The sequence below is a fragment of the Cryptomeria japonica genome, chromosome 7, assembly GCF_030272615.1.
Source record: "Cryptomeria japonica chromosome 7, Sugi_1.0, whole genome shotgun sequence".
NCBI lineage: Eukaryota > Viridiplantae > Streptophyta > Pinopsida > Cupressales > Cupressaceae > Cryptomeria > Cryptomeria japonica.
In genome coordinates this window covers 790,001,051-790,025,796 of record NC_081411.1, presented here as the reverse complement: position 1 = coordinate 790,025,796, position 24,746 = coordinate 790,001,051, and the positions used below count along the sequence as shown (strand labels likewise).

At 39.1% G+C, this 24,746-nt stretch overlaps 1 protein-coding gene across 3 annotated transcripts in view; it reads left to right on the top strand.

Annotated features, from left to right (window-relative positions):
* Positions 1-24,746, top strand: part of LOC131068952 (protein VTE6, chloroplastic) — a 100,827-nt gene that overhangs the window by 26,654 nt on the left and 49,427 nt on the right. For 2 of the 3 annotated variants that reach the window (XR_009112080.2, XM_058004238.2), the window contains exon 3: positions 20,513-20,636. Coding sequence is in view for 2 of the 3 variants with exons in the window: in XM_058004238.2 (XP_057860221.1) it covers positions 20,513-20,636 (124 nt within the window). In the remaining variant the exon portion in view is untranslated. Of the gene's footprint in view, positions 1-20,512; positions 20,637-24,089; positions 24,153-24,746 lie in introns of all 3 variants that reach the window. The other variant, XM_058004239.2, reaches the window with a different exon arrangement.

Here is a 24,746-nt window from a genome sequence, read left to right as displayed (position 1 = left end):
GAGATCGAAGATGCAAAATCAAGGAGAAAGCATGAAGTTCGCTCCTGTCCCTCTCCAAGGGACCAGGGCGATATCACCACAAAAGGACATTCAATCGCAAGGATAAATCAATCAAGTTCGAAGATCCCAAGGAAAATGGCAAATTCAACGTAGAAATGAAGACCTTGGACGTAAAAAAATGCAAGGATCATGACCAAGGTAATGGATCGCTCCTGTCCCTCAGTCAGGGACCAAGGCGATGAGATACGTATCTTTCATCTTCAAAATTTGGCGCTCAAACAAATTTGTTTGAATTTATTTTTAAATGCTAAAATTCGATATGCTTTGAAACTCAATTTATTAGCATTTAAATATTGCATTTAAATGTTAATTAATTATTTTGCCTTGTAAAAAAAAAATCGAAGTTCATTAATTAAAAACGATGGCAAATTAATTAATTATTATGGAGCGCTTAGTATTTATTTATTTTGTCAAGGTCGGCCTACTATTTTATTTAAAAATTGTTTTAAATTGCCTTATTAATTACAAAAGTCGGCCTATATGGTGATGAGAGGTAAGCGCTTATAAAGGGTGGTGCAAATTGTTATTATCATACACATTCAAGAGCGATTTGAGGAAGACAAAGGTAGTGCGAATTGTGTGTTAGAGGTGCGAATTTCATTTCAAGCAAAGGAAGGCGCTAATATCATCAAAGGAGTGCGAACTTAGTCTCCACTTGAGCGAACTTGCCAAGGACATTGCAAATTACGTCAAGGACATCCCAAAAGGTGGCGAAGGTGCTAACTTGAGGAAAGATCACGTTGAACGCCATCTAATATCAATTTTGCCTAGGCAAATTCCTTGTTTTGCATTCTAGAGTTAGCTCTCTACCGAGGTATGGCGATATGGATTTATTGTTTTGATTTTGAACGTTGATCATCATTGCCTTAATTTTGAATTTTGAAAATTTGTTTTCCCTTAGCTCAGTCGTTTTTAGGAAATGATTAATAAAGGACTTATCATTAAGTTTCCTAAAATTTGCTCTCTAATTTATGTTATGTATTGCAAAATCATGTTACTAATTTTGAAATGTTGTGTAGGTATCAAATGAAGATCTCATCAGGAAAAATCAAGCCGGATCAAGGACGGTCTTCGCCAGGACGATCAAGCTAGGACAAGGGCGACCTTTTTCAATCCAGCGTTCCAAGGCGAGGTACATCGTCATCCTGCACATCAAGGACACAAGGAGTTAGGACAAGAGTTAATTAAAGATAGCCTCTCAACGACATCAAATTGAATATCTAGCAAGCTACAAGTGTCAGATGAGGTGGCATCCCAGTCATCACTCCTCCAATCAGTGTGGTCCACCTCAGCATGCCCAGATTCAATGTACTTAACTCATGGAAGGTGGCACAAACTCCGATGTACCTACCCCGGCTATCCATTGGTCGATTTTTTCCAGAGAGGACATGTGTCCAAGCAATACAATTTTATCATTGGTCGAGCATTAAATGTTATGTAATGGTTGTAACAAACCCTAATTAGGGTTTTCATTGTAAAATCTTGGCCATTGATCTTGAATTGATCTAAGCCATCAAATTGTATTGTGGGCACTATATAAGCCCAGGCATTTCATTTGTAAAGGTGAATTAGCAATAATTAGAGAGAGAGTTGTAAATAGTTGATAGAATAGTAGTTAGAGTAGAATAGGAGGACAAGGCAAGAAATTGTTGCCATTGATTGTAAACAAACTCCATTTTCATTGAAGTAATGGTGAAGTGTGTCGTTTCTTGCAATTTGCATGGTTTCTTGTTGAGTCTTCAATCCTAGATGGTAGATGATTAGATGAATGGAGGAAATGTGATTGATTAATGGTGGAATTCGTACATCCATACTACTAGCAGTTTGTTGATTGCAGACTTGCCTTGCGTAGTCAACTGGAATCATTCAGCCTAAGCTCAATTTCAATTTGTCGCTTCTTCATTGATATGCATCAACTTGGATGGTATCTATGCCTGCGGTGATGATTTGAACATCATAAAGCTTCCCTTAGAAGATCGCACTAGTCTTGTGTAGATGTTCCATTGATGTCAAAACAAGATCTAGTTAGAGTTTCATCAAAAATCAAGTCATTGCTCCTACATTCTTAGTATTAGGATTAGATCCTCTCTTCGCCCATCTTTTTTCATTTTTTTCAAATCCAAGTTAGTCACAGCCTGTGTCCAGCAAAGCAGATCGGAAGTTCAATCATCACATGTAAGTCCCCTTGTGATTCCAGCAAATCACATCATACCACTGGAGCTTGTCCACACGTAGAGACCCTACATCAAAGAACCTTGGAGTCTACCTAACTGATCCTTTACGCGAATCTTCAGCAGTTAGAGACTATTTTCTCAAGAGAGGATAAGATGCCTTTAGGTATTTTATTCTGTGTATGATGGTGTACAAAATACACGTCAACAGGTAGGTACATCGGAGTTCGTGCCACCTTCCATGAGTTAGGTACATTAAATCTGGAAATGCTGAGGTGGACCACACTGACTGGAGAAGTGATGACTAGGATGCCACCTTGTCTGACACTTGTAACTTGGTAAATATTCAACTTGGTGTTGTTGAGAAGCTAGCTTTAATTAATTCTTCTGGAACTATCTGCTTCTTCAACGAACCCTTTGCTTTGACTTCTTGTGTCCTTGATGTGCAGGACGATTGATGTACCTCGCCTTGGAATACTGGATTGGAAGAGGTCGTCTTTGTTGACGTTAGTCTAAAGAAGGCCGTCCTTGTCGATGCTAGGCTGGAGGAGGTCGCCCTTGTCCCTTGTTGATCGTCCTTGATGAGAACCTTCCGACTTGTAGATCCTTCGAGCTTGGGAGTCACCATCTTGATACCTACACAACATTTCAAAATTAGCAATATATTTTGCAACGTGGAAATATAGACTAGAAAGAGGATTTAAGTTTTAAATTAGGAAACCTCATGATAAATCTTTGAATTATCATTTCCTAAATTTACTAAGCCACTTGAGATTGAAAATTGAAAATTCAAAATTGAGACTAGGAGAATCTCGCCATACCTCCACTTGGGAATTAACTCTAAGAAAAGATGCAAAATTAAGCAAGTTTGCTAGGCAAAATGTGGATCGAAGTCTTCAAAATGTGCTTCTTCTATCAACTTCACCACTTCTAGCCTTCAACGTCTTGAGGAAAATTCGCTCCATCTCTAGCCTTTAACTGGCACTCCTTCCTGGATGAGATTTCGCACTTCCATTGCTCCTTCAAAATCGCACTTGGACAAATGATTGAATGATGGATTAACATGCTCAACACACCCCTCCTATATAGGCGCTCATCTTGATAATTGCCCCTAGGCCGACTTGGAAAATAGGCCTAAAAAACAAATAAAATTTAATAAAAGAGGGGGCCGACCTTGCAAAATAATATCCCAAGCGCTCCTTTTTTTAAAAATTTAATTTAATAATAATTAATTAAATGCCTTTGTAATTAAAAACTTCGATTTTTTTTTTAAAGGCTTTAAATTAATTATTGAATGTCCATGCGCTATTTTTAAATACCAATTTAATTAAATATTTCACTTTTTTTAGCGAATTTGGCATTTTAATGTAATTCGAAAATATTAGCGCCTAAGCCTGGGAGGAATAAGGGATACTAACCACATCGCTCTGGTCCCTGGGAGAGGGACAGGAGCGCTCCTTCATTTTGGCCTTGTTTTTCATGTTTTTCACGTTCAGAGTCTTGTCTTAGACGTCCAAAATAGCATTTTAATTGGAAATCTTGAGCTTAATTCGTCCCTTTTGTGGAAGGAGTGAGCTTTAAAGTGCTTTCGCCCTGGTCCCTTGGAGAGGGACAGGGGCGAACTTGCCTTTTTCCTTGGGTCTTTGTCTCTTTAATCACCAATTTATATCGCAAGGCAAGTAACAATGTTATCCATTCATTCCATGCATACTTTACTCGTCCTTTACAACGCAAATTTGATATTTGAGTGAATATCGCCCTGGTCCCTTGGTGAGGGACAGGAGCGAACCTTTGTTCCTTATGCTCATCCTTGTTTATATCAACTTGCAACTGTCTTCATGGTGTAAAATGATGTTCCTTACTCGCTTTTGAACACTTGAAATGTGAGTGGTAACTTAAATTTGGACACACTTGAACATTTCGCTCTGGTCCCTGGGAGAGGGACAGGAGCGAACTTGGGCATTTCCATCACCTTTACGGTCTTTGATACTTTACTTCCTCTCCGAGGCGTTCCAAACATCATTGCCCCTTTGTGTCTTAGCTTGGAGTGATTTAAGCTTGGAGGGAATATTAAATAACCTTGAGTTCGCCCTGGTCCCTGGCTGAGGGACAGGAGCGAACTTTCAATTGTAGGCTCAATCATGCTTTGCTAACTTTTAAAACCACCTTCAATGGATCCGCTATGCTCCCCTTCACTCATCCTTGACATGTAATTTGCTTCATCTTGGCGAGAGATTGATTTAAGGAAGAAATCGCTCAAGTCCCTGACTGAGGGACAGGAGCGCCTAGGCCAATATGGAGTTCATCAGGCGTCTTGCAATCTTCAATTTGTCTTCAACAGGTTCGTTACACCTCCTTTACTTGCTTCAAACTCAAAACTTACTTGATCTTCGCCCGAATTTTGCCCTATGAGGAAATTCGCTCTGGTCCCTAGGAGAGGGACGAGAGCTATCATCTAATTTCGCCCTGGTCCCTGGGAGAGGGACAGGAGCGATTTTGCTTCTAGGGTCAATTTTCCTCATGATTGCGCTTTCAAGTTATATTCAACTGATAAAATGTATCTCCTTTGATCTTCTCAATTCGCGAAATCGTTCAAATCTTTCAAGGACAAGGCATTTTTGGATTTCAAACTCCGGTCCTTCAGTGAGGGACAGGAGCGATTTTTGTCCTCCAGGCCCAAATGCTTCACTTTTCACCATGAAATGTCTTTGCTAGGGAAGATATCATCCTGCTTCATGCTATGAATAAAAGTTAATGTCCAAAAAAAGGTCTAAAAATGTGTATATGAATAAAATCGCTCTGGTCCCTTGGTGAGGGACAGGAGCGAATTTACCTATCTAGACAAATACTCCATCATTTCATCGTCCTTAATCAAGTCTGGATGCTCTATCACGTTCATTTTGTCCTCCATCATGCCTTTGATGTCTCAATTTGTCCAAACGAGGTCAGGAATGACTCCACTAAGCTTTTTCGCTCTGGACCCTTGGTGAGGGACAGGAGCGCTTCGCCTTGGTCCCTGGGAGAGGGACAGGAGCGAAATTCGCTCTGGATCCTCAGTGAAGGACAGGAGCGAAATTCGCTCTGGATCCTCAGTGAAGGACAGGAGCGAAATTTGACTTTTTGAACTCTCTATCAGGATAACTTTTATGGAATATAACATTTAAGTATAAGTTCACTTATACTTTAAGTTATATTCCATATATACTTTCAGGATGTTTGAGAGTGGTTTCAGACCTCCAGGAGTTATATTGCAAAATCTAGTTTTTTGAGGTTTTTCAGTTTCCAGACTTAGTCAAATTTCAAGATCAGGACATTCCAGACTTAGCCAAATTTTCAGGACCTGCTATCCTATTGATCTCCCCGACAGCACTCAAAATGCAAAGGCTAACTAACAAAACCCTAAAAGACCAAAAAAAAACCCTAAAAAGCAAAAAAAAGCAAGGGTCCCCATTTGCAATGGGGCGATGTGTGAAATGGTCACAACACTACCCCAGCTATCCATTGGTCGAATTTTCCAGAGAAGACATGTGTCCTTAAAATGTAATTTTATCATTGGTCAAGCATTAAATGTAATCAAAATGTGGGTCTTAGCCCGCTGTCTAACTTGCCTTTGCTACCACGTTTCCTTTACCATCCACTTCATTAGTTGGAGCTGCATTTGGGCTTACAATCTTTGGTTCGCACTGGCTCCCCGAGGACTCCCCTCTCAACAACGTCCGGACGCGTTTCATCCTCTTTGGCTTTGCCGGTCGCCCGCATTTGCGCTTTGGACGAGCCTCCTGCTTATTCAAAGCTCGATACCCCTTGTAGAGACCCCATTTCGCCTGCTCCAGTCTAATCTCTCTCGCCTCCACTCCATCTATGAAGAATTTCACTCCCTGCATCCCAATCCCGACTAACATTCTTCTCACCTCCTTATTGCAATTTGTACTCCAAATTAGAAATGGCCGCAGGGGCGGGTTGTATTCACTGACATGCGACCAAACTCCCCCTAGACACACCAATCCCTTCATATCCTGAGCCATCGCCATCAAGCTGTCCAAGCCTTGTAACCATTCCCTCTTTACACATCTTGTCATGATTCTCCTCACACTGTCCTTTGGCTCTAGCTCGAAGCACCACGCCAAGAACATAGAGACAATGTCTGCATTTGTTCGATATTTGAACTCAGCATTGAGGAACTCATCTCCCAGCACTATCTTTACCCTTGTAATGAATGTTTTGTCTTCAAACACGAAGATATTTGCCAACCTCTCATCTTGTTATTCTACCCTAGAATGCCACCTGCTGCTTATTCGTCCTCAACAAAAATTGGCCTCCATATGTCCACACCTCTGTTTTCGCTGCTCACCAATCTTCTTAGACACACCAACTGGAGATGGATGGGAATGATTTCATCCTTTGTCCTTCTGGCCTTAAAAACCACTCCCCACTTGCCGTCCATCCATTTAATTTTGGCAACTTTCTTGGCCAAGAATGATTTCCACCATACGGTAACCTTTGGGCTTTGCACCTCCCATGTGTGAGCTGGCCAGGATTTATTGCTTGGAGTTAATGTGCCGAAGTGGAGTCGTATTTCGACATGCCGCCTATTTCCCATCCAATACTTCCTTTGCATATTCCTCCTGCCACCTCCTTCTACCGTACTAGGTGATACAACTTACACATCTCCCACAAATCCTCTCAGTTCATCCGCTTGCTTAAACTTCAAGTCTCATCATGATCCTTCATTTAACAGCTTGGTTTCCGACCCGTAATTAATGTTTGCGATGAGGAAGAGAAACAGTGTTCAATGCAATACCACTTCTTGCTCCCTAATAACATTCCATTTGTACTCCCCTTGTGCGAGATCAACGACCATCTTGGATAGGTCATTTGCTTCTTGATTTCCTTCCCTTTGGACATGAGATATTTTGAATTTAGGATATTCCTTGAGATGATTGTTGATGACATGTACCATCTTGTCAATCTGCAAGTGTATCGCACTCCCTTTGGCTATCGCCTGAACTATAACTTTCGAGTTCCCTTCCAGATGCATGTGCCTCACCCCCATCCTCCTTGCCAATTGAATTGCAAGATTGGCTGCATTCACTTCTGCAATGTTATTTGTTGTCATTCCCAAGCCTTGACAGCAAGTTGCCAGTGTGGCTCCCTAATGATCCCTGGCAACGCATCCAGCCCCAGCCTGTCTTGGGTTGCTAAGTGTAACTCCATCAAAGTTTATTGTAATCCAGTCTAACTCAGGTGGTATTCATTGATCACATGATCTCGTGGCCGGCTTAGGATCAACTCTAGAAGGCCCATTAAGGGGCCCCTACAAAAATAATTTGCATATATGATTCTATGAAGTATATAATTGAATTTTTAAATTAGACAGAAAAGTTATATAATTTAACAATAAAATGCAAATAAAATGTATGCATTTGTGAAGTCTTACCTTAAAAGTTTGATGAGTGCTTTGCGCTGTTGTTTGATGAAGATAATTAAAGTCTTCCTCTTCCTCTTGTTCAATGCAATGACAAAGTGTTGATGGTCATTTGGATTGAGAGTGGACATATATATTTATAATTTTTTTAAGGTTTTGGGTGAGGTCAATTAACACTTTAGAATTAAGTATAGTGAATTATATTTAAAAAAAAAAAATTTAAAAAAGTTGGCTTTTATATTGCCTTGGCCTTGGGGAATTCCTTGCATCCTTGAGATATTTGAGGGGCTTATGAAATTCCTCTAGCTGTCTTGGGGACATCAAGGAATCTCCCAACCATCCTCATCACTAGTAAGGCGGAAAATCTAGAGACATTCCTTATTTTTACAAGGCGTCTTGGAATGCCCTCACTATACTTTTGGTAATGGGAGGATGGTGGGAGATGTTTCCTCCGTGTCCTTGCATCTTGGGGATGCCATTGTTTTTGAAATGTAGTATTTTGAGGGGATGCATCCTTGTGAAACATTGGTCAAATGTGAATTCATGACAAAATAGAAAAATTTAAATATCCATAAGGCCAAAGATAGCTTATAGGACAATAGAGCCTACCATATTGGCTTTGTGACTTGTTGATTTTCTATTGGTAAGCTTAATGATAGTGTCATACTTGGCCTAAGTGTCATTGTAAGCTTTGCATGCTAGGATAAAGTGTTTTTCTGATTCAATTGCCCGAGTCATGCAAAAGATAAAAACTCTTCACTCCATTCTTCTTTGGGCCTCTTCCATCCACCCATTTCACATAAATAATGATGTGAATGGTTCTCCATTGAGCTATAAGTATTTGCACCTTCCAAGGGATTGATGTGCCCCTCATCACTAACATGAAAGGCTTTGGCAGTAAGGTATTTAAAGATCCTTATTGCTAGAGCCTTTTGTGTTTGTGGCTAGGAGCACATTGATCATGAAATCACCTAGATGACAAATGTTCTCAAGAAGACTGGGTATGAGGATAGTTACATTGCTAGAGCATTCATAGTTTAGAACTCATCACAAAATTTGTAAAAGCCTGGGAAACTCACCTAAAAACCCTATAGCTTTCCTTCCATATGTTTGAGAGATATTTTTTTATATGATTCTGAAAATTCTTTGGAAGAAGTTCATCAAATGTTTGTTTGAATTACATAAGAAGGTTATGAATTTTACTCCCTTCCTAAAAGATTATAGGGCACTTCCTCACAACTAGGGAGTATATCAAATAGATTAGTGAAATAGTTCATTCCATTGCCACATGGATCTAAGAACATGGCACTAAAATCAAACACTAGTGCATTGGAAAACTAGTGCTTGTTGAATATTCTCTCCATCCCATACATCACATTTTCTTAGAAGCTACTAAAATCCTTGTGAAAGAGGAAATTATTGCAAGAGGAAGGAGTGAAGTGGTTGAAATCAACAAACATCCACATAATCTTAAAGAGATGAGGTTTGAGGTCTTAGTTTCTCTTGACAATTGTTATAAGCTCACTTAGACAACCTTCACACTTCCTCCTTATTTTCCATATTCTTCTTTATTTCCTTTGCATGTTTACCTCTTTCTCTCCACTCTTCTCCTCTCTCTCACTCTTCCCAATCCTCGTTTATCTTTTTTATTGTGGCTCTTTCTTTTTCGTCCTCTTGTTATTTTGTTTTTCTTTCTCCTGCTCCTTTGTTCATTTTAATTTAATTTTTAACTTGTTTCTATCTCAATTTATTTCACCTTTATGTTATCGTTCTCATTGCTTTAGGACATTTCCCTAATGCTCTTTTCACCTCTTCATTTTAACTTTTGCATCATACTTAACCATTTTTTTAAATATATTTTTTTTGATCAGTCAAAAGCAGCTAAGGGGCTGCACTCAATTATATTAAAATATTAAAGGCATTACAATTGTTTGAAATAAGTTCTTTTGTTTGGACTGGCCAGCAACCACCCGTCAAAAAGAGTATCATACGATCACATACTCCCTACCAAATATAACACTACCCAAAAATGTCTCTAGGGATGAAAAGGAGACAGACCAGAACCCACCATTATATTTCTTCATACCACAACTACAACCGATATACCTACTTCCTACTGCACCATAAAGGAAAGACTAACTATAGACACAGACCGGAACCCACCATTATATTTCTTCATACCACAACTACAACCGATATACCTATTTCCTACTGCACCATAAAGGAAAGACTAACTATAGACAAACTGCTAAGACAAAGAAACAAATCATCAGCAGAGTCTACCCTGATTGCTTTGCTGCTCTGGCCGAGATCCTTGCCTTCATTGGACATGAGGGCCCACAAGCTGCATGCTCCACCAGTTCCGCCTCAGAGACATCAGGAATGTCAAAGTCCATTGTCTCCTCTTTAATCTCCACCCCGAATTCTTCTTCTTCATCCTCAACCTCGACCAGGTCTTCATCTTTCAAATATCTTTGAAACCAACCCTCCCCGTCATCTGGTACCAATTCCATAATCTTCTTTAAAAATAGGATGTTCCTCTCCACCGCAAGCTTTCTGCGTGGAATTGAGGTAGTCACTGTTGAGGTGATAAGCGTACCTCTCAATTTCATGGTCCTGACGATGAACAACATAATAGTCCTTAGGGAGTGGGATGCGTTTGCCTTCCTCCACATTCTCCATCATGTCACCAATCTCACCCAAATACTGCTTCCTTATCAGACCTTGGCAGATAGAATTTTCCATCACCTTGGATTCTCCTATGTTAAGGAGAGTGGCCAAAAACATGGCTGAAATATCAATATTTACGCGATGGCGGTGATTAGTCTTCATAAATTCTTCTCCTAGAACCATTTTCACTGTGTGGATCACTAGGTCATGATTAGACTTAATACGCATTTCAAGCTTTTATTATAAATTTATCTGAGAAAAGCCATCTGTCTTTTTTTGGACACCAAGTGGATAGGTGTGTCCATCTCACCTTCACACCTCACTCCACAGTTATCGAGCAGAGAATTCAAGCAGAATGCATTGCATTACAGCAGAGACCGATATTTAAGAGCTCCTACATGCTTCTATCTGGAGAATTCGTATCCTGAATCATAATGAAGGTGTCATCCCGGTAGTCTAGCATGATAAATAATCATTCGTTGAACTCTAAAATCTTAATTGCTGCCGTCCTTTCTGTACCATCCTGTTGATGTGTTTTTCATGCACATGCGAACACAAAATAAAATACCAACGTATCTTATCCTCTTTTGAACAAAGTTTCCTCGAATGCTGAAAATTTCGCCTAAGGATCAATCGAGGCAACTCCAAGGTTCTTATATGTAGGGTCTCTACGTGTGGATAAGCTCTTGTGGTATAATGTGATTTTGCTGGAATCACAAGGGGACTTACATTTGACTGCCTGAGCGTTTAATTTGCTGGAACTCAAGTCCTATTTACTAGCTGGAAGATAAAGAAATGGCAAAAGTTATAGGGTTTGGAGAATCTAATCTAAGGCCTAGAATGCAAAAAGATGAATGAATGACTAGGTGGAGTCCTACTCGCTGGGTCTCAACATCAACTCAGTGCGATCTTCTAAGGGATGCTTCGAATATATTCAAATCGTACACCATCAGACACTGATCACCATTCAAGTTAATGCATTAACAATAGACGCGTAACGACTTGAGATTAAGCTCATTCTATGCCAGTTGACCACGCAGGGCACACTTACAGTTAGTAAGAGGCTAGTGGTTTGGACTAGGCGGATTCCACGCGAGTGCATTCAATAACTCAATAACTTCCTTCATTCAATCTAATTATCTATCATCTAAAATTGAAGATTCAACAAGAAACCATGCATATTGCAAGAAAGAACACGTTTCACCTTAACTTCAATGGAATTCATTTACAATTTAGGCAACAATTTCTTGCCTTCTCCTCCTAATCTAGTCTAATTGCTATTCTATTTGCTATTCTAACCTCTATGAACTAACTCTTAACTATCAACCAACTATTAACCCCCTACAAATGAAGAGCCAGAGCTTTATATAGAGAGCTCTTTACAATTCAATGGCTCTGATCAATTTACAATCAACGGCTAGGATTACAAGATGGAAACCCTAATTAGGGTTTGTTACAACAAACTCCTTTAGCCAATGAGAAAATTACATTTAATATTTGTGAACCAATAGGAAACTGGGGTAGGTACATCGGAATTTGTGCCATCATTGGTGAGTTAGGTACATCGAATCTGGACATGTTGAGGTGGACCAATCTGGTTAGAGAAACAGTGACTGGGATGCCACCTTGTTTGGTACTTGCTTGTATTTCTTGATATTTGATGAGAAGCTTAACTTTGATTAACTTTTTTGAAACTATCTGCTTCTTCAATGTACCTTTGTATTGATTTTAGTTGATCCTCCTTTGTCCTTGATGCGATGAATGATGCACTCCTTGATTCCCTATGTGCTTGATGAGGCTTCCTCACTGTCAAGTTACTCTTTCTTCTGTGGTATCTTGTGGTTCCTTTGTGTGGTGGAATGAAGGCTTTGAGGATAGCTTGGAAATCCTTGAACACTTGGAATCTCTCAATGCTTTTCTCGAACACTTGAAGTCCTCCTCCATTTGCAAAACAAACCAAAAGATGATTAAGTACACATGATATATTTATTCCAAGATAGCATTTCTTACCTTAAATCATTGACAAGAAGGCATCAAAATGGAATTCGCTCAGGATCCTCTCTAGGGACAGGCCCTATAGGAATTTCGCTCTGGACCCTTTGGAAGGGTCAGGAGCGATTTTTGGCTATTTTGCTCAATTAGACCTCATTTTCAACATTTCACAATCTTGGACTTAACCTTCAAACCTCCTCCTATCATGATCTCACAATTAGCCCTTTGCCCAACTCAAACAAGGTGAAAAATAGGGATTTCAAAGGATTTCGCTCTGGACCCTTTGGAAGGGTTAGGAGCGATTTTTGTCAAATGCACAAATCTTGACCATTTCCTTCAACCTCACTTCTAAGTCTGGCTTTTATGTCTTACCCATCTCAATCTTACTCAATTATCTTCAAAGTGATGTCAAATTCACAGTGTTTTTTGGCAAGAAATTAGGCTACCTTAGGATTTCGCTCTGGACCCTTTGGAAGGGTCGGGAGCGAAATTCATGATTAAGACACAATTCCATCCCTTCCTTGCTCCAAATTGCTTCTCAAGGCAAGTATATACTAGTCTACTCCCCACCAATACCTCAGGAATCCATATCTTGATCTTAAACATGAGCAAATTAGAGGATTTTGAGAATTTCGCTCTGGACCCTTTGGAAGGGTCAGGAGCGAAATTCATACTTTGCTTGTTTTCCTTCACTTAGCTCTATCCTTCTTACTTCATTTTCCCTTGATTCTCACCTTTGGATCCCTCTCTCATGAAGGCAACACTTGTTTGACCCCCAAGAAGGCCTAAAAGGAGAAATTCGCTCTAGACCTTGGCCAAGGACAGGACCTATTTAGCATTTCGATCTGGACCCTTTGGAAGGGTCAGGAGCGAAATTCATTCTTTAGCTCAAAATCCTTACTTTTTGGATTCACAACCCATTCAAATACATGCCTATGGACATCTTCAAGTTCAATTCATCCCGATCAATGCTTGGCTCAACACAAAATTGGGAGAAAAGGGAAGGTTTTGAGGATTTCGCTCTGGACCTGTTGATGTGTATTTTGTACACGACCAAACACAGAATAAAATACCTAAAGGTACCTTATCCTCTCTTGAATAAAGCTCCCGAATGCTGAAGATATCGCAGAAGGATCAATTGGAGAAGCTTCAAGGTTCCTGTTATGTAGGATCTCTACTCGTGGATAAGCTCTTTGTGGTATGATGTGATTTTGTTGGAATCACAAGGGGACTTACACTTGACGACCTAAATGTCTGATTTGTTGGAATTGCAGGATTTCACTAGCCTAGATTTTGAAAAAAAAGGAAAAGGATGAGGGCGAGGAAAGGATTTAATTCTGACACTAAGAATGTAGGAACAATGAATGACCTTTGATGAAATTCTAACTAAGTCTTGTCTTGACATCCCAGGACCATCTCCACAAGGTTAGTGCGATCTTCGGAGGAAAGCTTTATGATGTTCAGATCATTGCTACAGGCATAGACACCATCAGGCTGATGCATATCAATGAAGAAGCGACAATTGAAGTTAAGCTTAAGTTGAATGATTCCAGTTGACTACACAAGGCAAGTCTGCAATCAACAAACTGCTAGTAGTATGGATATACGAATTTCACCATCAATCAAACACATTTCTTCCACTCATCTAATAACATGAAATCAAATCTGAGAAGTATAGAGACCATGCAAATTGTTGAATCGACCCATAGATTTCACCATTTCTTCAATGAATTTTTACAAGTCTTTTACAACAACATCTTGGCAACAATCTTTGCCTTATCTTTCTATTCTATTTTAATTGCGATTCTATCAACTGACTATTCACTATTAGCTAACTATTCACTTACTATCAACTATTGACTAACTATTCTCTATTAGCTAACCATTGACTAACTATTAGCCTTTACAAATGAGGAGCTAGGGCTTATATAGCGCCCTCAATACAATTCAATGGCTCAGATCAATTTGAGATCAATGGCCGAGATTTTACAATAAAAACTCTAATTAGGGTTAGTTACAACAAACTTAATTTTGACCAATGAAATAATTGCATTATTTGGACACATGTCTTCTCTGGAATATTCGACCAATGGATAGCTGAGGTAGGTACATCGAAGTTAGTGCCATCTTTGATGAGTCAGGTACATTGAATCTGGACATGTTGAATTGGACCAACCCGACTGGAGGAGTGATGATTGGGATGCCACCTTGTCTTTCCTTCAGATGTTGGACTGGAAGAGGTCGTCCTTGATAAGGCTGGGCTGGAGAAGGTCGTCCTTGTTGATGCTGGGCTGGAGAAGGTCGTCCTTGTCCTGGCCTGGTCTTCTTTCATCTGCCAAAACAAACCAAAAGATGATTAAGGACACATGATAAATTCATTTCAACATAGCATTTTCAACTTGAATCATCAACAAAAAGATATTATCCAAATAGCTTTTCACCCTAGTCCAGGCCTGACTTAGCACAAAATTTGGAGAAAAGGATGGTTTTAGTGTTTTTCGCTCTGGACCCTTTGGAAGGGTCAGGAGTGAATTTCTTGTTTGTAGCTCATTTTTTTCATCATTTCAACTTCAATCCACCTCACAAGGCAAGGAAACACTTTTCTTCTCTCATCCAACCCAAGTTTATCTTGATTTTGCAAGGCAAAATAGGTGATTGAGGGATTTTCGCCCTGGACCCTTTGGAAGGGTCAGGAGCGAATTTCCTCTTCTGGCCTAAAATCATCACTTCTGGAGACAACCATCGACTTAAGGGCAATCACAAGGGCATCTTTTACCTTGGTCTAGGCATAGCTTAGCATAAATTTGAAAAGAATAGGTAGATTTTAGGATTTTCGCTCTGGACCCTTTGGAAGGGTCAGGAGCCAAAATCTTGTTTTAGGGCTATTTCACCATCCTTTCAACGTCAAATCACCTCCAAGACTTAGAACACCTTGCCTCACTCCTCTCCAGGTCATAAAAACCAAAATCTTGACTTGATTTGCAAGGAAAAAGGGTGATCTTAAGAATTTCGCTCTGGACCCTTTGGAAGGGTCAGGAGCGAAATTTTCATTAGGCTTCAAAATTTGCATTCTTGGCAACCAAAATCCACTCTAAGGCAATCCAAATGCCTTCTCACACCCTTGTCCAAGCTTGGCTTTGCTCAAATTTTGGAAAAAAGATGGTTTTAAGGATTCTCGCTCTGGACCCTTTGGAAGGGTCAGGAGCGAAAATCATTTCTAGGCTCAATTCCTTCATCTTTCATGGTTTCTAGCAACTTAAAGTCACTCTCAGGGGCAACTTCTCCTTGAATTTACCTTAGCCCACACTTGATCTAGCAAAAAATTGATAGCAAAGAGGTTTTGAGAAAATTCGCTTTGGACCCTTTGGAAGGGTCAGGAGCGAAAATCTCATTCTTGACCCAAAATCATCATTCTTTCAACTTGAAACTTCTTTGCAAGGTAGAATCTCATCCTTCATTGCCCTAGGAACAAGGTTTCATGTCCAAGAAAGGTTAAAAAGTAGGCTTATAAGGAATTTCGTAAGGAATTTCGCTCTGGACCCTTTGGAAGGGTCAGGAGTGAAATTTCCTTTCCTGGCTAAAATCCTTCATTTTCACAACTTCCAAACACTCTCAAAGGCAAGATCATGTCCATTTCCCCTTTCAACATGCTTTGGACATCACAATTTGGTCAAATAGGGAAGGAAATGAGGTCTAGGAGGATTTTCGCTTTGGACCCTTTGGAAGGGTCAGGAGCGAAAATCATGATTTGGGCTTGATTCTTCCTTTTTCCAACTCAAAATCACCTCAAGAGGTAACTAAACATCATCCTTCACCTAAGGGATAAGGTCTTAAGCCAAAACAAGGTCAAAAGAATAGGCTTGCAAGGAATTTCGCTCTAGACCCTTTGGAAGGGTCAGGAGCGAAATTCACCTTCTTGGCTAGAACCCTTCATTTTTTAAAAGCTTTCAAACATTTCCAACGTCCAAACATATCTACTCTTCCCTTCAAAATGCCTTGCAAATCAAAATTTGGTCAAATAAGGCCAGAAATGAGTCTTAGGTTGATTTTCGCTCTGGACCCTTTGGAAGGGTCAGGAGCGAAAATCTTGATTTAGGCTTTAATTGCTCATTTTTCAAACTTCAATCTTCTCCTGGAGGCAAATATAGATTGTTTTCCACTTGAGGAACCAGGTTTTAAGCCCATTCAAGGTCGCAAATGAGGATTATAGTGAATTTCGCTTTGGACCCTTTGGAAGGGTCAGGAGCGAAATTCCTAATCTTGGCCAAAATCCTTCACATTTCTACGTTCCATCACCTCAAAAGGCAGAGACATGTTATTTCCTTCCCAAATTCACCCATGGAACAAGGTTGGTATCCAAAACAAGGGAGCAAATGAGGCTTATGAAGAATTTCGCTCTGGACCCTTTGGAAGGGTCAGGAGCGAAATTCCTATTTTTGGACAAGATCCTCACTTTTCAAAACACTTCTCAAGGCAAGAACACATCAAGACTCACACACAAAGCCTAATAAACCAACGCCCATCCAAAACAAGGAAGGAAAATGAGAGTTATAAGGATTTTCGCTTTGGATGCTTTGGAAGGGTCAGGAGCGAAATTCCTCTCCCAGGCTAGAATCCATCATCCCAAAGTCTAAAATCTCCTCTCCAAGGCAAAGTTGCATCAAACCTTCTCAATTATGCCTCAAAAGTCTACAAACTTGGTCAAGCTAAGGAGAAAAATAGAGGAAATATGAATTTCGCTCTGGACCCTTTGGAAGGGTCAGGAGCGAAATTCACCTTAGGCCATGATCTTGACTTCATTCTTTTGCATTTCTCATTCAAACAAGTGCTTTTGCCTTCATTCAAGCCTGGGAATGCGTTAGTTCTAGGTTTTGGTCAAAGTAGAATGTCTTATGGAGAATTTCGCTCTGGACCCTTTGGAAGGGTCAGGAGCGAAATTTGACATTTTGGACTCTTTGTCAGGATCATTTTATGGAATATAACATTTAAGTATAAGAAAGAAGAAAGATTTTCTTATACTTTAAGTTATATTCCATATATACTTTCAGGATGTTTGAGAGTGGTTTCGGACCTCCAAGAGTTATATTGCAAAATCTAGTTTTTGGAGGATTCTTCAGTTTTCCAGACTTAGTCAAATTTCAGGATTAGGACATTCCAAACTTAGCCAAATTTCAGGATCAGGACATTCCAGACTTAGCCAAATTTCAGGATCAGGACATTCCAGACTTAGCCAAATTTCAGGGCATTTGAAGATCAGGATGACATTTTAGACTTCATCACTCACCAACTCGACCTAGCTCGGACCTTCAGGAATGATATCCACTCACAAAGCAAGACACAATTAGCAATGAGAGCAAAACCAGGCCCTAAGGAAGACTCTCAAAGAAACCCTAATTCTGGGGCCCTGTGGACTCACCCTGGCTCAAGCAAAGCCTGTAATCCAATGATCCCCTCAACAACACTCATCTTGCAAAGGCTAATAGACAAAACCCTAAAAGACCTAGAAAACAAACCCTAGAAAGCAAAAAGTAGGGGTCCCCATTTGCAATGGGGCGATGTGTGAATACGTCACAACAGGACCCTTTGGAAGGGTCAGGAGCGAAATTCATATTCTAGGCTTGATCCTTCATTTATTGAACTCCAATCTACATTGCAAGGCAAATATACATCACTCCACTTCCATCTACACCAAAGGAACCAAGGCTTTGACCTCACCCAAGGAGAAAATAGGTGGTTTGAATTCATAATTTTGGACAAAATCCTTCATCCTCTTCACTTTCAATCACTTCCTATGGCAAGAGTATATCGATCTACCCCCACTATGTCCAAGGAACAAGTATGTTGGTCCAAACAAGGAAGAAAATAGTGTCTATGGAGAATTTCGCTCTGGACCCTTTGGAAGGGTCAGGAGCGAAATTCATACTTTGGGTTGATTTCACACTTCTCTCCTCAATTCACTTCAAACTTGATCAAACCTATCTCTCCTCACCATAATCAAGTCAATTCGCCATCCACTTAGCTCAAAACAAGGTCATTTTGATGCATTAGGCAAAATAGAGGGTCAAGTTGAGGATTTCGCTCTGGGCCCTTTGGAAGGGTCAGGAGCGAAATTCTTGTTTTAGGTTGATTTTCACCACTCCATTGCCTCAAACTACCTCTCAAAGGTAAGTACACATCAAAATCTTCCCAACCATGCCTTAGAAGTCAAAAAACTTGGTCATAACAAAGAGCAACATAGAGGTTATGGGAATTTCGCTCTGGACCCTTTGGAAGGGTCAGGGGCGAGATTCACACTTGAGCTTACTTCTCACTTCTTTCCTCCCGTTTTTTTGCCTTGGATATAACTTTTCAAGCCTTCTCCTATCATCACCAAGTCGACTTGCTCTCAAAGTGGCGTTTGCTTCAAGGTTTTGGTGAGGAAATAAGGTCATTCAAGAATTTTGCTCTGGACCCTTTGGAAGGGTCAGGAGCGAAATTCACATTTAGGCTCAAATCTTGACGTTATCTCCAACATTTCCTTATCCAAACAAGTGCTTTGCCTTCAATAATGCCTGGGACAAGGATTGGTTCATAGGTTTGGGCAAGGTAGAATGTCTTATGGAGGAATTCGCTCTGGACCCTTTGGAAGGGTCGGGAGCGAAATTTCTCCTCTAGGCTCAAATCATCTTCTCTTCCTCTTGGCTTTGCCTTAGACTTGATTTTGGATCCATTTCCTTCCATGCTCTTGCAAATTTTCCCAACCATTCAATGACTTAGGTGAAGACTTAGGTCTTTGGGAAATTTTGCTCTGGACCCTTTGGAAGGGTTAGGAGCGAAATTCAAGTTTAGGCTCAAATTTCTTGACCTTTTTCACTCATCATGCTTTAGACTTATCTTCTTGAATCCCCTCCTTGCCATTCAAGTCCATTATTTGATGTCCTTAATGAAGAAATAAGCAATAAGGAGGATTTCGCTCTGGACCCTTTGGAAGGGTCAGGAGCGAAATTTACAATCATGGCCAAATTCCTCACTTTTTATCACTTCACTTTGTTTCACACATCAATTCTCTCTTCACTACGCCATAAGGACAAGGTTTATGAGGCAAATTAAGACTAGGAAGGGAGATATTAGGAAATTTACTCTGGACCCTCTAGAAGGGTCAGGAGTGAAATTGAAATTCGCTCTGGATCCTTTGGAAGGTTTAGGAGCGAAATTTGACATGTTAGTCTCTCCGTCAAGATTCATATATGGAATATAACATTTAAGTATAAGTGACATTTCCTTATATCTTTCTCAGGATGTTTGAGACTGGTTTCGGACCTCCAGGAGTTATAATGCAAAATCTAGTTTTTGGAGGATTCTTCAATTTTCCAGACTTAGTCAAATTTCAGGATCAGGATGACATTCCAGACTTAGCCAAATTTCAGGACATTTGAGGATCAGGATGACATTCCAGACTTCTTAAGGCGAATTCGCTCTGTCCTTGATGTAAGGGATGGGACCTAGGAGGACATTATGCATTCAACCAAGGTTTGATTTAGCAACTTGAAGTGCGATCAGATAGTACACAAAAAACACCCTAGGAATGATCTAAAACACCCTAGGAATGATCTAAATAACCCCTAATCACTCAATTGACCTGACCTCTTGAGGAGATCCACCTGACTCAATCCCTTCAATGCAAAGGCTAAGACACTAAAACGACTAACAACAAAACCAAAAGGGCTAACCCCAGAAAGCAAAAAGTGGGGGTCCCCATTCGCAATGGGGCGATGTGTGAAAACGTCACAACATATCCTCCAACACTTTTCTTAAATATTTTTGTTTTTTATTAATCGATTTTATTATTATCTTTCTAGTTCCTTTCTAAACCACCTTACCCTTCTAATTTATTTGCACCTTTAACATACCCCCTAACCCCCTGTTTTTTCTGCCAATGATTCAATTCTCTTTAATTCTTGTTTCAACTTCTTATTTCCAACATTACTTGGGCCTTTCTTAGAGTCAAATCTGCAACACACCCATTCTTTTCATCTTCATCCTAATGATGGATCACAAAATATGATCTAAAACATCGATGCAAGCAAAAATTTATAGTTTTTTTCTAGAACTACTTCAGTTAGTGTATTCCAGTAATTTTTTATTGTATAATTATGCTATCCAGTAGTAAAAGTTCTCATTAAGTGGAAACAAAATCTTGGTGGTTCTCTAACAGGTACCTTATAACAACCCTTTCAGTAGTTCCTAGGGGAACAGAAGGAGCTGTTAGCATAGAAGGAACTTTTGCTGGTCTAGCCGCTTCTATGCTACTTGCATGTGTTTGTTGGCTTATGGGTCAAGTAAGTTTTTTTATTCCAAAAATCAATTCCATTACTAGTGAACACATTAATTTTTTCTGTTTCCAAGCATAGATAAATATAAATTTCAGATGGCAAATTCCAAAACATTTACATTCAGACGATGTAGTTCAAAATGTTTACATTTAGATGATGTTGTGCCTTGATTTAACCATAATATATTCATTTCTGTGAGGAACTAAATAATTTCTAGATTCCATATTGTATATGCATAAGTCGCACAAAGTAGAGAAAATATTGTAAGGCGTAGATTTAAAAAAAAATGAAAGATGCTCTTAGTTAATATATGCGTCTAGTTTTAGTTGCTGAACTTTTTTGTTCTTTTTATTATTTGTAGAGATGCATTTTCCACATCTTTTGTTTTACTTCATCATGTTACTTTTCATTATGTAGGGCAAAAAGGCCTTTCCTTTAAGTTTGCTTTTCTCCCCATCATTTTCTGTCAGTGGGCTAAGTTTTTTTTTTTTATGTTTTGAAATACATAGTTAATCTGTTTTCCTTTGCACCCATTCCTTTTCAAAACTCTTGTTCAGTATTCTCATTTTTAATTAAGTGTTGATATCCTTAAGGCTTTGTTATTTTTATAATACCGGCTTTTATTGCAAGGTGATGATGGTTAGGAAAGTGGTTTTGATTTTGATTTTTTTATTTTGAGTAGTTTTGTGATTTAGTCTGTTGTATTCTTTCTGTAAGATAAAATAAAGACCTTTCATTTATGTTAATCTTCTTTCGCCTCATATTTCTAATGGTCCAGGTTTTTTTTTTAATATTTTGAGAAGCAAAGTTAATTTGCTTTTATCTTTTGTTTTTCAAAACTCTTGTTCGGTATGCATGTTCCTTATTTAACCATTCATCATCTGATATCTTTAAGGCTAAAGTGGCTAGCATTTTTAAAACAGCATCTTTTTGTGTAAGGTGATTGAAGGAGTCAGCTTGCAGGTTGAGATTTGTGTGTTTTCTTCCTATAGACTTCCTGTGTGAAAGTTTCTTCTTCTTTCCTCCCTCTCGAAAAGAACCTCAATAAATGGAAATGTGAAAGTTTCTTCTTCTTTCCTCCCTCTTGATTCCATTGTGAATTTTATGTGTTGAGAAATATTATTGAGGTGTGTAAGGAAATTGTTGGTTCTCTCTTTTCCATTTTGTCAATAATTATTCATATCAACTACACGTCTTCAACCGACTTTGTTTTAGTTGGTATGCTTCATGTGCTTTCTTTCCAAAGTCCATGATAAATATGTTAGTTGCCCTTCCAAATTATTAGAGGATTTTGGCAAGGGTCCCTTTGATAAGAAGTCACATTTAAAACAACTTGCAACCGGATTGCAAGCAAAACCTAGGGCAATGGGGGGCATTAGGCTATGTAGATGCCATTTTTTTCAACTTGAATTCCAAGGCAGCATTACAAGAGTTATGCACACCTTCCTTATGTCACAAACAAAGGTGTAGAGTATGTAAGACATTGTCACTTGAAAAAAGAACTGAGATAAATAGATTTTGGAGATATGTTGACTATCAAAGTCCTGTACTTCTCTACCATTGAGGGGTCCTACTCCTATCAGTAGTGGGACTGCCCAAGATCCACAAGTTTCAGTTCATTCTACTTAGACTTTTCCTTATCATTTAGGGGTAGCAGAGCCTATGAAGAAATGTGGAATGACCACTAGTGATATTGCAAACATGCTGGCAGCATTATTCAATATATAGAGTAGGGATGAGGCAGATGATGCCTTTGGAAAATTCTTCTTTGTCAACGATATTCCATTCCATATGGCTTGTTCTCCTTATTATAAGGAGACTGTGGCAAAATTAGTAAAAGCAGGACCATCCTATGTGCACAAGGGGAGACAAAGTTGAAGACAACAATATTGGATAAGAACTATTCCAAGATTACTGTTCTAAGGGAAAAAATGAAGGATACCTTGGTCACTAGTGGATGCTGTATGCTTAATGGTGGGTGGATGGATATCAACTATTGCCCATTCATCAACATTATGGTCGCATGCATAGAGGGCCCTTACTTCCTTAGGTCTATTCATTGTTCAAGGCCCCACAATGATGTTGATTTTTGGTTCCAAATCCCTAGAGATGCTATTCAGGAGGTTGGGCCAGAGAATGTGGTGCAAGTACTGAGAAATGTAGCATATGTGTGCAGAGTCGCAAAAAATTAATTGAGGCAGCGTATAGGAATATTTGGTGGACTCGTCATGTGCATGCGATGAATAATGCATTCAAGGACATGAGCAAATTTAGATGGATCAAAAAGGTGGTTAATGATGCTAGAGATGTGTAGATGTTTGTATGCAAACACCATACTTCACATGTTTGTAGAGTGACCTTTTTTGGGATGATGTGAGATACATTGTAGTCATCAATACTCCAATCTTCAAAGTTTAGAAATGGGGATGCAAATCCACCTATCCTTGGGAGAGCTGTATGAATGCATTGATAGTATGCTTAGCCAAATGAAGGCCATTACAGTTCTACAATATTACTTCTACAATAAACATATTCAGCCAGTTACTCATTGCTGATGGGTGAAGCTCAACACTCCCTTGCACATGATTGCCTATGCAGTGAACCCGAAGTGGTATGTGCAAAGACTTGACAGAGTTACTCCTATATAAGATGCAAAGATAAATGTGAGGTTCATGAATGCCATTTATAAGATGTATGATTCGACATAGTCCAATATCATTTGTATTGAGTGGACAAAATTTACCACTCTTAGGGGATATCCAAAAGAGGCAAAGATGGATAGGAAGACTATGGCATAGCATGATCCAATTCTATGGTGTACTATGCATGAATCTAACTATTTGACAACCAAACTAACAATTCGTTTGCGATCCCAAGATTCAAGTTCTTCTATTGCTGAGAGGAATTAGTCTACTTATAGTTTTATCCACTCTGTTAAGAAGAACTGGCTTACCTCTAGGAGGGCATAGAAGCTTGTAGTTGTACATAGTGCCTTGTATTTCATTGATTGCAACATGCTTTTGTACAAGGAGAGTCCAACAATGGAATGAAAGTAAAACCCGAGCTAGTACATGTTGATGAAGATACAACACAAACAAGGTTGGTTGGTATTGGTTTGGAGGAGCTTGAGCTTGAGGAGTCCAGCAATTCAAGTGATGAGGAGTTTGGTGTGGACTTTGGGATGAATGATGATTTGAGGCATCGAGCCATTGGCTCATTGTATTTGAATTTTGAATATAACATAGATATATTGATATTTAATATTTCATTGTTCAATGCAATATGTTTGAGTTTTTCAAATTTCATTGTCTGTTTGCCTTGTTTCATAATGTTAAATGTAGTACTATTTCCTCTTCAAAATATTTTATGCTTTATCTGTGTATTTGTCATACTTTTTTAAAATCACTGCAACTCATTGCTTGAACTTAAATTATAGTGTCTGTGAATTTCTGGTTGTAGGGTAAATTGGGGTAATATGGTACTGATGAGTTAGAAGACGCAGTTGTAGTTCATGCATGACTGGTAAGGGGCACAATTATAGATTTACAATCTTATTCATAAAGCCTGTCCTACGGGAATGCATATAAAGTGCTAATATTTTTATGTCTATATGTTTTTATGAAGTTTACACTCATCATTTCCAAAACAAGAAAGAAACCTCTGATTTGGTTGAGTCTTTAGATATATTACATGGAAACATGAGCATTTCCCAATCAAAAGATTTGTCATAGAGTTTGTCCTTCAAAATGCAAGCTGTGAGAAAATTAAAGATTTTTTTTTTGACTCACTTGGTACTAAAGCCCAGAATATTTATATGATAGAGAAAGAATTGCTTGAAATGAAAAATACCCAGCTAGTTGAACAGGAAATTTGCAATGCAATACACTTATGAAACTCCTTAGATATGCAATTTTTGAAAATTTGGCCCAAAAGATTAACTACAGAAAATACTGTTATGCTTGTAAATATCATCAGAAGCATTAAATAATAATTCTGTTTGCATTCATGCTTCAACAGTCTTCTGAATTTGTCTTTTGGCTGTCACTATGCATTCCCTGGAACTAAAAGATATCTACTACAACTTATTCAAAAATCGAAAGAGGCCTTTCACCAGAT